The 14,170-nt window shown below is 40.9% G+C and overlaps 1 protein-coding gene across 1 annotated transcript; it reads left to right on the top strand.

Annotated features, from left to right (window-relative positions):
• The first annotated feature begins 5,918 nt into the window (after positions 1-5,918).
• Positions 5,919-11,592, top strand: si:dkey-16n15.6 (organic solute transporter subunit alpha). The gene is made up of 6 exons (XM_028583871.1): positions 5,919-6,107; positions 6,228-6,301; positions 7,717-7,872; positions 8,283-8,391; positions 9,024-9,276; positions 10,775-11,592. The coding sequence occupies exons 1-6, from the start codon at positions 6,099-6,101 to the stop codon at positions 11,194-11,196; spliced, it is 1,023 nt and encodes a 340-aa protein (XP_028439672.1). The 5' UTR covers positions 5,919-6,098; the 3' UTR covers positions 11,197-11,592.
• Positions 11,593-14,170: the final 2,578 nt, after the last annotated feature.

Here is a 14,170-nt window from a genome sequence, read left to right as displayed (position 1 = left end):
AGCCAATAAGCACACAGCATGTTACTACCAAGACCTAATAATGTTTGTGATTGGCTGTTTAACGTTACACATTGTAGAGACACGCAGGAAAAACTGTAATTTCCTTTTGTTTCATAAAATTGGCATTGAAAAAAAGTAACGTTTAGGAACCGGTGTCAAAGTCACAGTATTTGTATCCGTACGGGTATTTAAATATTTTTGTTAACTGCACGTCGCGCCGACTTACGTCGCGAAGGTTAACTATTCCTCTTCCAGATTTCCCACCGTGGTTCAGAAAGAACAGGGGAGACACTTCTCACTACGATTCTGGAGTCACTACTCGCTCCGAAGCTAATCGCCGTCACTCCCTCCCTCGGTCTACCACACACACACACACACACACACACACACACACACAGCGTCAATAAAGATCACTTAACATAGGCTATGGTGAAAGCTCTGCGTGGAGCCTCCGCAGAACCATAAATCACGCTTAGCTGTCTACAGCATGTCCCTGTAGGATTGGTTCCGTTGTAATGTTGGTGTTGGACAATGTCCCAAAACATTTCAGCAGTTTAGCATGCCTCAACACATTTTTTAAAGGGCCCATAACTGTAATTATTCATATGTTTTTCTGTTAAAAGTCTTCTTTTTTTTTATTTTTATTTTTTTTTTACTGTTGCTATTTTGTTCCTTGTATTTTTTTTCTCTTCATTTGTCTGTAAATATTAACAAGCTGCTGGTTTGTGATTGTCTGCAAACAGCATAGTAACACTGCCAGGATGGAACCCTCAACTCCTGTTGTTATATCTTTTTCTGTTGGTAATTATGATAACCTACCTCAATTTAAAAATAAAAAAAATAACAAATGTGAATAATCCTTAGATTTATATAAGGTATTTTCATAGGGTCAAGTACATAGCATGGACCAGTGCTACATGCCACTGCATTTACAGTTTACAGCTACTTTGCCACATCGGTCTCCAAATGGGCCTTTTTTCAATTCCACTCAACTTTATTTATAGTGTTAAATCCTAACTGAAGTTATCTAGGGACACTTTACAGATAGAGTAGTTCTACACCACACACTCATCATATCATTTACATAGAGCCAACAATTCCCCCCAAGAGCAAGCATTTAGACAGTGGAAAACTTCCTTTTAAACAGACTGTATGTTGAATATTAGCCAATTTATTGAAATGTTTAAAAGTTTGTTTAGTTTCTTGAGATGATCCAAAAGACGATGAAATACATCAAGCTATTTAAAGTATGGAATGATAAACTTTTTCTGAAAAGGTTCAGCATCAGACCTGCAACCTCATGAGCCAGCTGCACGTCACAGGGGTGGGGAATTCTGGGGGGTTTATTAGAACTTCATCCCATTACGCTGGTGATCCATTTGTCCGTGTGAGGCTTCTGTCACGCCGCGCTCCACGCTATTCCTATGGGTGACGTCAAGCAACTTCAACATGCACGCATAGCATTCCTGGAAGGCACCGCTGCATTTGAAATAAATGCTGCGTGTCCAAAAGCTGGCCGATACCCATCTTTATGCAAATGAATCCGTTGAACGCGACGCGATTATCCAGTAGAAGTAGACGAAAATCTTTCAAACTGACCTTTGTCGATCTGAAATGAAGACCGATTCAGCAACTGCACGGCCTATTTCTCCCTTAAAATGTTTTCAGAAACACGTTTCGGTGAACTATTTTCGTAATAATACGAGATCGTATTCTCAATGAGCCGCCATGACACTGTTGAAATTCTTGAGAAGCCAGACCCACGTCAAGCGTTCGTCCAATCAGCTTGCCGGTCGAGGGCGTGGAGCATCAACCGTGGATGTATGACGTCGCGACACCACGCTTCAGTCGTGTCGGACAAATGGATCTGTACCGTTAGCCTAGCAATCTAGACGCACCCTAGCGGCAGCAAATGTAATTTGCAGCCAGGGTCGAATCAGCTTTGGAAGACTTGGAGTTCAGCTTTTCTTTGAGAAAAGAACAAAGAACGGCACTGAAGTCCTTCTTCAAAAAGGAAGATGTGTTTGGAGTTTTGCCGACCGGATATAGCAAAAGTTGAATCTATCAAACTAGCGTTCCTCTGGTTGGTTGTAGCGCTATCCTATTGCGTGCAGAGGGAATTTGAAAGACAACTGTTTATCCCGCCCCTCGGATTGAGCCCTGCCAGTGGTGAGTTCCCAGACCCAACATCTTGACGTGGGTCTGGCTTGTACAAGGGGGTAAGCGGCTGTCAACAACCCGTAGCTCCTATGGAGCCATTTTGATGCTAGCAAGCGATCACCTCCCGTTAGCATTCCATTGACTCCCATTCATTTTGGTGCCACTTTGACAGCAAATAACTTTACATCTGAAGCGTTTAAAGACTCTATTTGTCCATTGTTTATTTCTAAAGAAACACAACAATGTATAAAAGGCTCCATTACCTTGTACCTCACGTTATGGCTCCGTAGCAGACGTTTTTGTAATAATAGGTTAACGATTGTGTCATAACCACGCGACTTACTGTCACACAGTAGAGGAATTACCGTATAGTACAGGAGAAACTCACAGGAAGTTTGGACTTACATTAGCTGTTTAAGTCTAATTACTAATGTTAACTAGCATTTTTCACCGGAAAAGTGACTTCTAATATCCTTCACTGGTCTCCGTCCAGAGACACGGGATCTGGTGCTCCATTTCTTTAAATGTCTATGTGACGTGAGCAACCTGTCTGAAAGTTGTAAGTCTTCTGGTAGCTGTGCCAAGGGAAATCTCAATCATTCCCAATCTTACAGAGACGGAGAGCGTAGGTATATGTAAGGAGATAACATAGGCACAGGCTAATTATTGCTAAACTAAATAATTAGCCTTTTAACATTAGTAATTAAACTTAAACTGCATGCTCTGCCGCCGTGGTAACAGACGACAGCGTTAACGTTACACACCTTTGGCCATAAAGTTCATAATCAAAGTTTTTATTTACTTTTACTTCTAATACTTAAGTACATTTAATATTGGATACTTGAAGACTTTTACTCAAGTAATATTCTAAAAGGAGACTTTAACTTAACTTTAAGTCATTTTCTGGTAAGATACTTGTACTTTTACTCAAGTATTGCTTTCAAGTACTTTATACAAGACCTCTGGCCTCTATGTAAAATGCTTAAACAATTATTTTGTAATAATTGTTGCACAAAGCAGTGGGCCATTTGAGTGGTTGTGTTTTGGGCAACCACAAAACGAGTAAATATATGTTTCCTTCATTCATGTGGCATATATATTATGTATTTTGAGTTTTTTATTGAATGGAAATGATCATATCTTGTCGGAGGACAACTGATTTTGTGGGTACTGGACTATCATATAGTTATGTAATTTATAAATTATACGTGTGGAAATGTTTTGTTTTTTTGTGCAAAAGAGCCTCAGATGATCAACCCTGATTATTGTCAATAAGCAAATGGTATTCATTTTCAACATAATTAGCACTTTTCATAGTGGGATGTGTTTGGCTGAAGTCTCAGAGTCAGTGAGCTCAGAGTGTGTCTGTCAGCTTATCACATCTTCCCGCTGTAAACAGCTGCAGGATATGGGCCATAAATCCAAAACAAAGAGCGATATGCTAAATCACACTCAACTCCTCTTTTCACATTACACACATGTAGTCATTCAACCCACTGTTTATATAAAGATATTGATCAGTGAAGCTTAAACTACCATATAAAGCTTCTTCTTAGATGAACTTGTAGCCAGCGGTGGAGTCTACATGATACGCAGGTATACGCAGTATGCCCACTAAGAACGCTCCAGGATTTCCATATACCCACTTAAAAATGTGCAACGGCACGTAATGACATACTTTCCATTATAATTTTGATATATTTTGAATTGTCATCTGTGTTTTTTTTCTTTGCATAAGCTAAATAAAGGTATGTCCACCGTAAATTAGTGCATAAAAGTGTGTCAGAACGCAGGAAATGAAGTCTTTGACGCTCAAATTCTTGCCCATATATATAAGCCCATACATATACAGGAGTAGAGTATACAATACATTAGACTACACCAGTGCTTGTAGCCTCTCACAGAATGGACTTGGACCCCCTCCCACCTGTCCACTCACCTGTCTCTAGTCAATCATTAATGTCTCCAGCCAGACAGGAAACGTTCAGGCCGACACGCTAACCAACCCTTCTGGACACCAGGCTCCCATCCCTGACCCGGGGACTCTCTGAGCTTAGTCTGGCCGTGGAGCAGGAGTTTGGAGCTGATTGTTCTACGTCGGCCTGTCGGTGTTTGTTATGCGACAGCTGGACAGAGACCGAGAGGAGCCGAGCATTAGCTAGAGAATGGGGAGGGGAACCAACTGCAGCTGGATTGGGCCTGAGATCCCTCTGTCATCACAGATCTTCAGTGGTAAGTGAAGGCCTCTACCGAAGCCTACTTTTATACTTTAAGTAAATTTCCAAGCCTGTACTTTGTTACTTTTATTTGAGTAAAGAAGTTAAATCAGTACTTCTACTTTTACCAGAGTATTTTTTAACACAAGTATCTGTACTTCTACTTGAGTACGAGAAATGAGTACTTTTGCCATCTCTGCTGGTTTCTCCGGAAATTCAAAGCCAGACTGTCATGGCGGCTTGTTCAGAATACGACCTCATATTTTACTAAAATAGTTCACCGAAACATCTTTCTGAAAACAATTTTAAGCGAGAAAGGATATGCAGTTGCTGAATCTGTCTTCATTTCCGATCGACAAAGGTCAGTTTAAAAGATTTTCGTCAGATTTCGAGAGTCACGCTAATCCCGCTCGTCATTTCCGGGGTTAGCGCTCCACCAATCAGATTGGTCATGGAGTCCAACTGCCCGTCCTCCGACGCAACACGTCAGGTCGACCAAAACAAAGGCCGACGGCTCCTCGGACGGACGACGGCACGGAACGCACCGAACAGACTCGAGTCGCTGACTCGAGTCACATTGTTACAGATAAACCCCCAAAAAGGTGAAGGGAAGGCTGAGTATAGCCACATGGGACAATCCCTGTGTGGATGAGATCAACACAGCTGTACAAGTTTGAAGATGACTTATAGACGTAACGCCATGGCACATGTTAACAGCTTGGATGCCAACTCGACAGAACTAAACAGTAGTATAACCCATCCTGCCAAAAAGAAGTGGATTAACATGAAAACAATATCAGGACAATTCCGGTGCAAAATGGACCTAGGAGTTAATAACACGTGTACTCACTCGATCGCTCCCTGGGAAATGTTTTCATGCTAATCGAATAAATCTCTAGCTTGAAACAAGCTAGCGCAAACTGCTGATTAGCTTATAACGCTAGTCTTCGGGGCATGGATAAAGTAAAAATAAATCGCTATTTTATACCACTAACAAGGCTCAAAAAGGCACCACACTTCCACGGTAGCATAATGAGGATCCCTACGTGTAAACCGAAGCATTGGGAACTTTGTAAGTGTTAGGGCTGCTCTCTCTTAGTGGATTAGTCGACTAATCGGTCGTTTTGGTCTTAGTCAACTTAGATTTCTTTAGTCCATTAGTCATGTTTTATGCTTTTTTCACACTGAATGACTTATTTCCAAGAAACGTACGAGCACATCTCTGGTAAACAAAAGAATTAAAGTGGTGCTTTTGCATGACTCTGCGGAGAAACTCAGATTTACAGATCTGTCGATAAAATCAACTAATCGATTAGTCGATACAATTGAATGAGTGTCAGTCGACTAAGAATTTCTTCAATCGAGCACAGCCCTAGTAAGTGTACAGACAGTTTATTAAAAAGATAGTTTAGAAATACATTACCATTCGCGTATACAGGCAGGCGCCATCTTGGGAAAACAGGCATGACCAGTCGAACCACGAACTCCCTGCTTAAGCTATGTTACTGGATACTGGTTGCAAGGCGTTGGAAATGTATTGTGATCACCAGGCAGTAGGTGAAAGCGTGTCTTTTCTCAGCCCTGAAAGATGATCTGTGGCTCTTCCTGATCCCGGCCGGCCTGGCTGCCATCTTACTGGCCGTCTTCCTGGAGGAGGTGGGCTTCTTCCTGCGCCACATCCCCTCATCCAGACGGAGACGCCTCTACCTGTGGATATTAGGAATGTACCCGGTAACGGCAACCTCGTCATTCCCTCACACATCTCCTGTGAAGTATCTTATATTTGTTTTGGTCTCTGGTGCATATTGTGCATTGTGTCTCAACATTTGAATGTTCTTTTTTAACTTTAAGGTATTTGCCCTGACCTCTCTCATTGCGCTGTATGTGCCGCGCTCGTCCTCGCTGTGTAATTTCGTCGCCTCACTGTGAGTTAACAAGTCTTGAGATTCACAGATTTCAACTGCAGGGTTGCATGTATTGCCATTTCAACACAGTCAAGAGGAATTTGGTTCGGTGAGCTCACACAAAACAAAAACAGCAAGAACCCCTCTCACATACAGTAAGGTCCTTAGGACGAACAAGACAATTAAGCAGAGGTGTATAAAGTACTAGAGACCCATACTTGGGTAAAAGAACAAGTGCTCTATCAAAAATGTGACTTGAGTAGAAGTTAAAGTGCTCTTTAAGCACCACACTTAAGAAGTACTAAAGTATTCAACATTTTTTGTACTTAAGTATTGCAAGTAGTTTATTATAAAATGTACTACTGAAGTACTGAAAGTAAAAGTACAAGTATTGTTATTTAGTTATTAAAGAAAGCAGTCAAAAGTTTGAATATCATATTGTTTATATTATTTCAAATGTATAGCCTAAAGGACACTGTAGCCAAAGGAATTAACAAATATTAAATATATATATATATATATATATATATATATATATATATATGACTGAAATAAAATGTACAGTTATCACACTGTGCAAGTAAAATGAGCATCCTCTCCAGCATAAAAAACGTATCACACACTAGCTAGTAACATGTGTGATGTAGTGGAAAGTTAGCAAGCTAGCAAAATCCAGATAAACTAGATCAGCTTCACATCACAGGGTCAAACATCCAGATAAACTAGATCAGCTTCACACATCACAGGGTCAAACATCCAGATAAACTAGATCAGCTTCACACATCACAGGGTCGAACATCCAGATAAACTAGATCAGCTTCACATCACAGGGTCGAACATCCAGATAAACTAGATCAGCTTCACACATCACAGGGTCAAACATCCAGATAAACTAGATCAGCTTCACATCACAGGGTCAAACGGTTAACATTCAGGACTCACTGCAGACTGAAACTACTCAGGAATAGATTACTCTAGTCTGCTGCAACAATAGCTAAATAGAAAGATTACAAACTTACATCGTCTCTGACTTCTGAACGGGCGACTGTAATGAAAAGAAACGTGACACGATCTTGGGGATTACGTACGTAACTAACGTAGCCGTAACTAACGTAGCCGTAACTAACGTAGCCGTAACTACACCCACTGTAACCTACACAGTCTCCGTAGCGTGAGGCATTCGCAGCAGTAATGAGTAACGATGAAGCACATAAAAAATGTATCGGAGTAAAAGTATTAAATTCATCGAAAATATAAGTAAAAGTGGAAGTAGGAGAAAAAAATAATACTCCAGTAGAGTATAGATACAGCTTTTTAGTACTTAAGTAGAGTAGTGAAGTAGTTCTACTTAGTTACTATACAGCTCTGCAATTAAGTCACTAAAACAACATGAGTTGAAGAGTGTAACCCCATGTGTTGTACATGTGTGTGTGCAGGTATCACTCCATCACCTTGCTGAAGTTCATGGGACTGATCACAGACTTCTTTGGAGGGAAAGCTCGTATGCTGGCTGCTCTGTCGGGACAGCACGTATCTCCAGACCCTTTCCCCTGCTGCTGCTGCTGCTGTCTGCCAATGGTGACCATCAGCCGGTACTCACACACACACACACACACACACAGAGAGACAGACAGACAGACACAGACACACAGACACAAACACACACACAGAAAAACTGACTAACAAGTGTTGTGTTGTTCTGTGTTGTGTTGTGTTATGTTGTGCTGTGTTGTGTTATCTTGTGTTGTGTTTTTCTGTGTTGTGTTATCTTGTGTTGTGTTATCTTGTATTGTGTTGTGTTATCTTGTGTTGTGTTTTTCTGTGTTGTGTTATCTTGTGTTGTGGTTTTCTGTATTGTGTTGTGTTATCTTGTATTGTGTTGTGTTATCTTGTGTTGTGGTTTTCTGTATTGTGTTGTGTTATCTTGTGTCGTGTTGTGTTATCTTGTGTTGTTGTGTTTTTCTGTATTGTGTTGTGTTATGTTGCGTTGTGTTGTGTGCAGCAGCCGCGGCTGGATGCTGGCTGCTGTGCTGCAGCTCTCTGTCATCCGCAGCATCCTGTTCTTCGTCACACTGGTCCTGTGGACAGATGAACAGTATGACTACGGTGATGTGAGTCCTTGATTTAAACCTTGATCCGTGCTTATTCTCCTAGCATGCATTAGGCGGTCTGTGCTGCTTTACTGTAATATACTGTAAGTTTTTCATTTAACCACAGATTGCCAGTTGATAGTGTATGGTTTTTCAGTGCTTTACCTTATCAACATTTGATTTAAGTAGTATTTTAAAACACTGTCGAAATACTATGAGTAAGCAAATGTTTGCATTGAAATCGTGATGGTAGCTTGTTAAAAAAACCATGTGTACACATATGGTGTCACTTTATAAACCCCAACAATCAGCTTATTATTCATAATGCTTTTTGACCTATAGTTTTTGACTAGACTTTGTTCAGATGGAAACTGACCAACAGCATTCCATAAACAGGACTAATGGCCTCCGTATGCTTCACATGAAGTGCTCCACATGGAGTCAGGAGGAGAGCATGACGGCAGGCTTTTCACCTCGCACGACAGCCTGAAACCCTTTAACTGCAGATGTGCTCTGTTGTGTAAACTCATTCATACGAAGCATTCTGAGGCCAAAGGCCTGCTAGCAGCCCGGCAGTGTTCATTCCATTCAAACTAGCACAAAATGAAAGAACTGCAAAAAGAATCACTGACAACCACCTTCTTGTTCTCCAGGTGGATTCTGTCAACCCCAACCTGTACGTGAACGCTATTATAGGTTTGTCAACCTTCGTGTCCTTCTACGGCCACCTGCTCTTTTACAAAGCCACTAAGAGTGCGTTGCATGGCTACGGACTGAGAGCCAAGTTCATCTGCATCATCGTGGTGTTGGTGCTGTGTGGCCTGCAGAGTGGCATCTTAGAGACCATGGGTGCTCTGGAGGTTATCCCCTGCACACCACCCTTCTCTGTGCTGACCAGGTCACAGTGTAAGTCTCTGTCATAAATCATCTTCCACCATTCCCTCTGCAGTTTAGGAGAACAACTAGCAGGCCCTGTTTAACCAAGCGTAGTTGCTTTCCCGGATGTTCTATTGGCCTTAGATGCCATTTTGCACACAACGGAGGACTTGAAATGCATAGATTTGTCACATCCAAGCACTTTTGGTCAACTGCGAGCATAGAGGTTCATTCTTGCTCTTGGCATCAGTACGTATGACGAAATAATCCTAACTCAAGGTCGACTCGGCCACCAGCAGTCAGTGGACGGCTGACGAATGATCAGAGAGGCATTTACAGCTGATGTCAAAGACATCCACCATCTCTGCACATACACAAACATCTGTTATCATGTGGCAATTTCCATCCATTTATAAAGACCATGGGATGTGGTTATAAACCTTGAAAAGCTAGTAAGTGGACCCTGAGTGGAGAGTGTTTTGTCCCACACATCACAACACAGTTGCAAAGCAATTAGAATGCCAGGAAATGTTCCAGTGATCCCAAACTCACAGCAACAGACAGCATCATATTGATGGTAGCCCCTCTGAATTACTTAATTACCTAATTTACTCTGACATTCAACAGTTCTTCAGTCAGAATGGCAGAGAACCTTGAATCTATATATCTAGGCTTCCCTACACTTAGACAGGCAGATGATGGATTCCAGTAAAGCCCAGAGCCAAAAGGGCCCTACCCCAGTTCCTAAAGTCTACAGTGTTCATGGAGGGGGTGCTTTGGGTACAGACTTTACCAGACTTTACTGGTGAGACCAACTCCTGCTAATTCATAGCAATCTGAATGCAAATTTAACTTCAATCAACCAATCAATGTATTTGTCACATGAAACATAAAATACAATTCCTGTGCAATGCAATCTATTTTCTTCAATTTATTTATAAAAACAGACTGTAAAAATAACGGATGTAGCATCAGTGACTGCAGTTTTGAAGCCAGGAGCTTGCATTTCGGCCGTCGGCATCTAGGTATTTTGGAGCTAGAGTGACCATATTTGGACAAAAGGGCGGAGCTAGTGAGGATGACGCGGCTAAGCCGGTGTTTATGGTTTCATGGTGCTGCGCTAAGCTAAATGCTAAAGAGTGAACCTTTATACAAGTCAAAGTTACTGTATGTTTTGTGATTTGTATAGTGTGGCATAAACTACTTCACGAAACTTGGTGGAAGGGTGTAGCATGGGCCGAAGAAGAGCCCATTAAACTTTGGAGCGGATCCAAATTACAGGGAGGATACACAAATGATTATTTACTTTTGTTAACATTGCAAGATTCATGTGGTGTTGGAATAATTGGACGACTGTGTTCCCGAGTCAAAATATTCACGTGAACGCCCCCTCAAGTTGGAACTTTAAACTAGCGAGAGAGGACATGCTCTCTCCAGGTGCTCCTTTAGTTAACTGCATGTAATTCATGTAGAAATTGGCTGTTGATGCCCTTTAACCCTGTGTCTTGTGGTCTCTGTCCAACCTCAGTGATCTACCACTACTGTGTGATCGTGGAGATGTTCTGCATCGGCCTATATGCCCGCCACACTTTCCGTAAGGTGGAGCCAAGCGTGCTGGAGGATGTGGAGGGCCCCGTCAGTGTCTGGCAGATGGAAAAGGCTGTTCAAACGGACGATGTTCAGATGACGCATCACAACCCAGGCCAGCTCCGCCACGGCCTCGTCGGTGCCTCCTATCCCAGCTTCAGCAGCGACAGCGAGGACAGCCTGTGCAGGATTGAGCATGCACCCCTGGATGGTTTCGCCTTCCCTCAGGCCACAGGTCAGCAGCCAGCCAGGACAGAACCACTGGAGCCCAGGTCTGCAGAGGAACCAGGTGTAAACCTGAGCCACATTACTGTGAGGGCTGAAATGAACTACCAGGACTCTAAGGATGCCACTGTGGTTTGACAAGCTATGGGGCAGAGACCTCGGTCACATTTAGGTCACGGGTTAATCCCAACATGTCCAGTTTGGCAACACTTCATCATAACCTGTCTGGGACTCATGCATACTTCATCCGTAGTGTCTCCAGAGTTGAGGGAGCCTGAGCAGCTGCAAGATAACACAAGCCTGGTGTGTCTGTCTGGCTCTCATGGGCGTAGGAAGCCTTTACAAAGTGCGTGGGACAATGTAATGGAGGGGGATCCTCTCCTAGAAAACTTTGAAAAGAGTAGATGTCATTTGCTGTATTCTGGTGCCTTTTAGCAGGTGGTTTGATGCTTTTTATTTGGCTATACTATGAGAGAAAGTATGGGTACATTTTGTAACTTGATGGCCAAATGAAGCTTTGTGAAGAATTTTCTTTATTTTTCTGAGCCAGGGTCAGTCTAGCAACTCTCCGTTGGCTTGCGAGCTGGCCGGGCCAATCACATCATGTATAGAGTCGGTGGGCGGGCTTATGGTCTTTTGAATCTGCTTTGGCCGCGACTCTGGAAGACTTGGAGTTCAGCTTTTCTTTGAGAAAAGAACAAAGAACGGCACTGAAGTCATTCTTAAAAAAGGAAGATGTGTTCAGAGTTTTGCCGACCGGATACGGCAAAAGTTGAATCTATCAACTAGCTCCGCTACCTTCTTTGTCGCTCTGCTTGGTTGTTGTGGAATCACAAAGCTTCATTTTGCCATCAATAGTAATTTCACCCAGAGGAAGTACTGGCCCCAGATTACTTATTTGAACATATTAAAAAGCTAAAAGTGCAAAAATTGATTTGATGACTAATTCAGAGACATCTTTAATATTAACCACTCATTGTTTATCTAAACCTGAGGATCTCTTTATCTTGCTATGGCTATGCTTTATGCCGTGCAGCATTCTGCTGCCTGTACCGGGGTCTAGCGGGTGCAACCATTCTCGCCATTAGCTTACAGTCCTTCAGGGCTGCTACAACAAGCTAACTGTTACGTTGGCTAACGCAAGTAGCTAGCTGAAAAAAGGCCTAATTAAAGATTTTAGTGATGTGTTTAAAAGTAGGCTAGTATTGTATGCCGTTTTATTCAATGTTGAATAAATGAATAAAAACATAAATAAGTAAATCTGCCTTTGAAATACATCCTGAAATATATTGACTATATTTATTTATTGAAGAGGAATAACCCCTTGAGATGAACCATCTCGTTTTCGAGGGGGTCCTCAAGTTCAGGTACAGAAATTGACACTGACCTTACAGCGGCAGTCAAACAGAAAAAAATAAAAAACTTACTTTACAATAATAGTAAGTGCAAAAATATATAATACATAACTCATACAAACAAGACATTCACCCATACAAGACTCTCCAAAGGTTGCTCACTCATCCCTCAACAAAGTAAACACATGAACTATGTGAAATATGAAATATATATGTACCGAAACACACATTTAGACACCAGTAAACACGTATGCACACATAAATGTAAGGAATTAATGCACCATGCTTAAAATAGGTTTCATTTAGTCCCGTTTAAGGGTATCAACTCTATCAGTGGTAACCACTGTAGAGCAGTAGTGACGTAGTGGCCACCAATAATGCCCCGGCATCTGTCCTGACCTGTACACTCAACCCAGCACATAGATCTAAAAAAAAAAAAATATATATATATATATATACATACATACAAATTAAATAAATAATAACAATTTCATGTATTCTGAAGATATTGAGCTAGGGCATTTTTAAACACTGGAAAGGAAGTCAAAGAACGAATTGAAATTGGAAGGTTATTCCACTCATAAGGTGCTTTATGTTGAAATGCATATCTTCCTATTTCGTTATTGATTCGAGGAATGAGAAAATAAATTTGGTTATTGTGTCGCAAGTTATAAAATGAACTAAATAAGATTAGATATTGTTTTAAATAAGAAAGATAGTCCATATAAATACATTTAAAAATAAATTGTAACAAATTAAAATGCTTTCTATCTGGTACAGTCAGCCAGGACAGTTGATGGTACATTTCACAATGCTGTGTTCTGTAGGGACAGCGGAGAATAAATCTACACAGGCTATTGAAGGCAATGTTAAGAGACTGAAGGCAGGAGGCTGTAGTATTTTGATATACAATATGGGCATAATCCAAAATTGGCAATAAAAGTTGAGAAACAATTATTTTTCTGACAGGAAAATTAAAACAGTTAATTGATTGGTATAAAATTCTAAGTGAGCAGTTGAGCTTATTAGTTATAGTATGTACATGAATGCTAAAAGAAAGATCAGAGTCAAGCCAAAAGCCAAGATACTTGACTTGAAATACTTGAATTGAAATAAATAAATGAGGTATACAACTTGTGTTACAGTGCAATGTGGATACATGTAAATCACAAAGCTATGCAGCATTATGCAGTTTGCAAGAGCCCCAGCTTGCTAACACGCAGCTAGGTTGCACGTCTTCCGGCCTGCTTCCTTCTGACCGGCAACATTTACTTCTTTTTTTTCTGGTTTCTTTTTTTATTATTATTGACAAGAAAACATACAAAACTCTTGCAGGGGAAAGAAAACATACATCAATAGATTCAATACAAATGTCAGTTTATACATGACAGAAAAATAATCACATTACGAGTCAAAAGCAAAAAGGCTAGAGAAAAGAAAATCAACATTTAGGAGCAGCATACATCTTTCTTGCAATTTTACTAGACTCCTTTTTTTCAGTGAGGAAATAAACTATTTAAAATTGTTCATAAACCAAACAATAGAAGGCTTGGAATATATTCACTTACTACAATGGATGAGAACAATCATATTAACTAAATCAGATATAGATCCATTACACCAAAAGTTACAGAAACTCCTTTTAAATAAAATCAGCTATGACACCTTAGAACACATATTTTGAATGTAATTTGTCCCAAAAGAGTTTGGTGTGATATAAGAAATTGGTTATTACTGAAGGTAATGGCATTCCAACT

Source organism: Perca flavescens, chromosome 7 (genome assembly GCF_004354835.1).
Source record: "Perca flavescens isolate YP-PL-M2 chromosome 7, PFLA_1.0, whole genome shotgun sequence".
Classification (NCBI taxonomy): Eukaryota; Metazoa; Chordata; class Actinopteri; order Perciformes; family Percidae; genus Perca; species Perca flavescens.
Note: the sequence above shows the minus strand (reverse complement) of the source record. Positions and strands in the feature narration are given on the sequence as shown.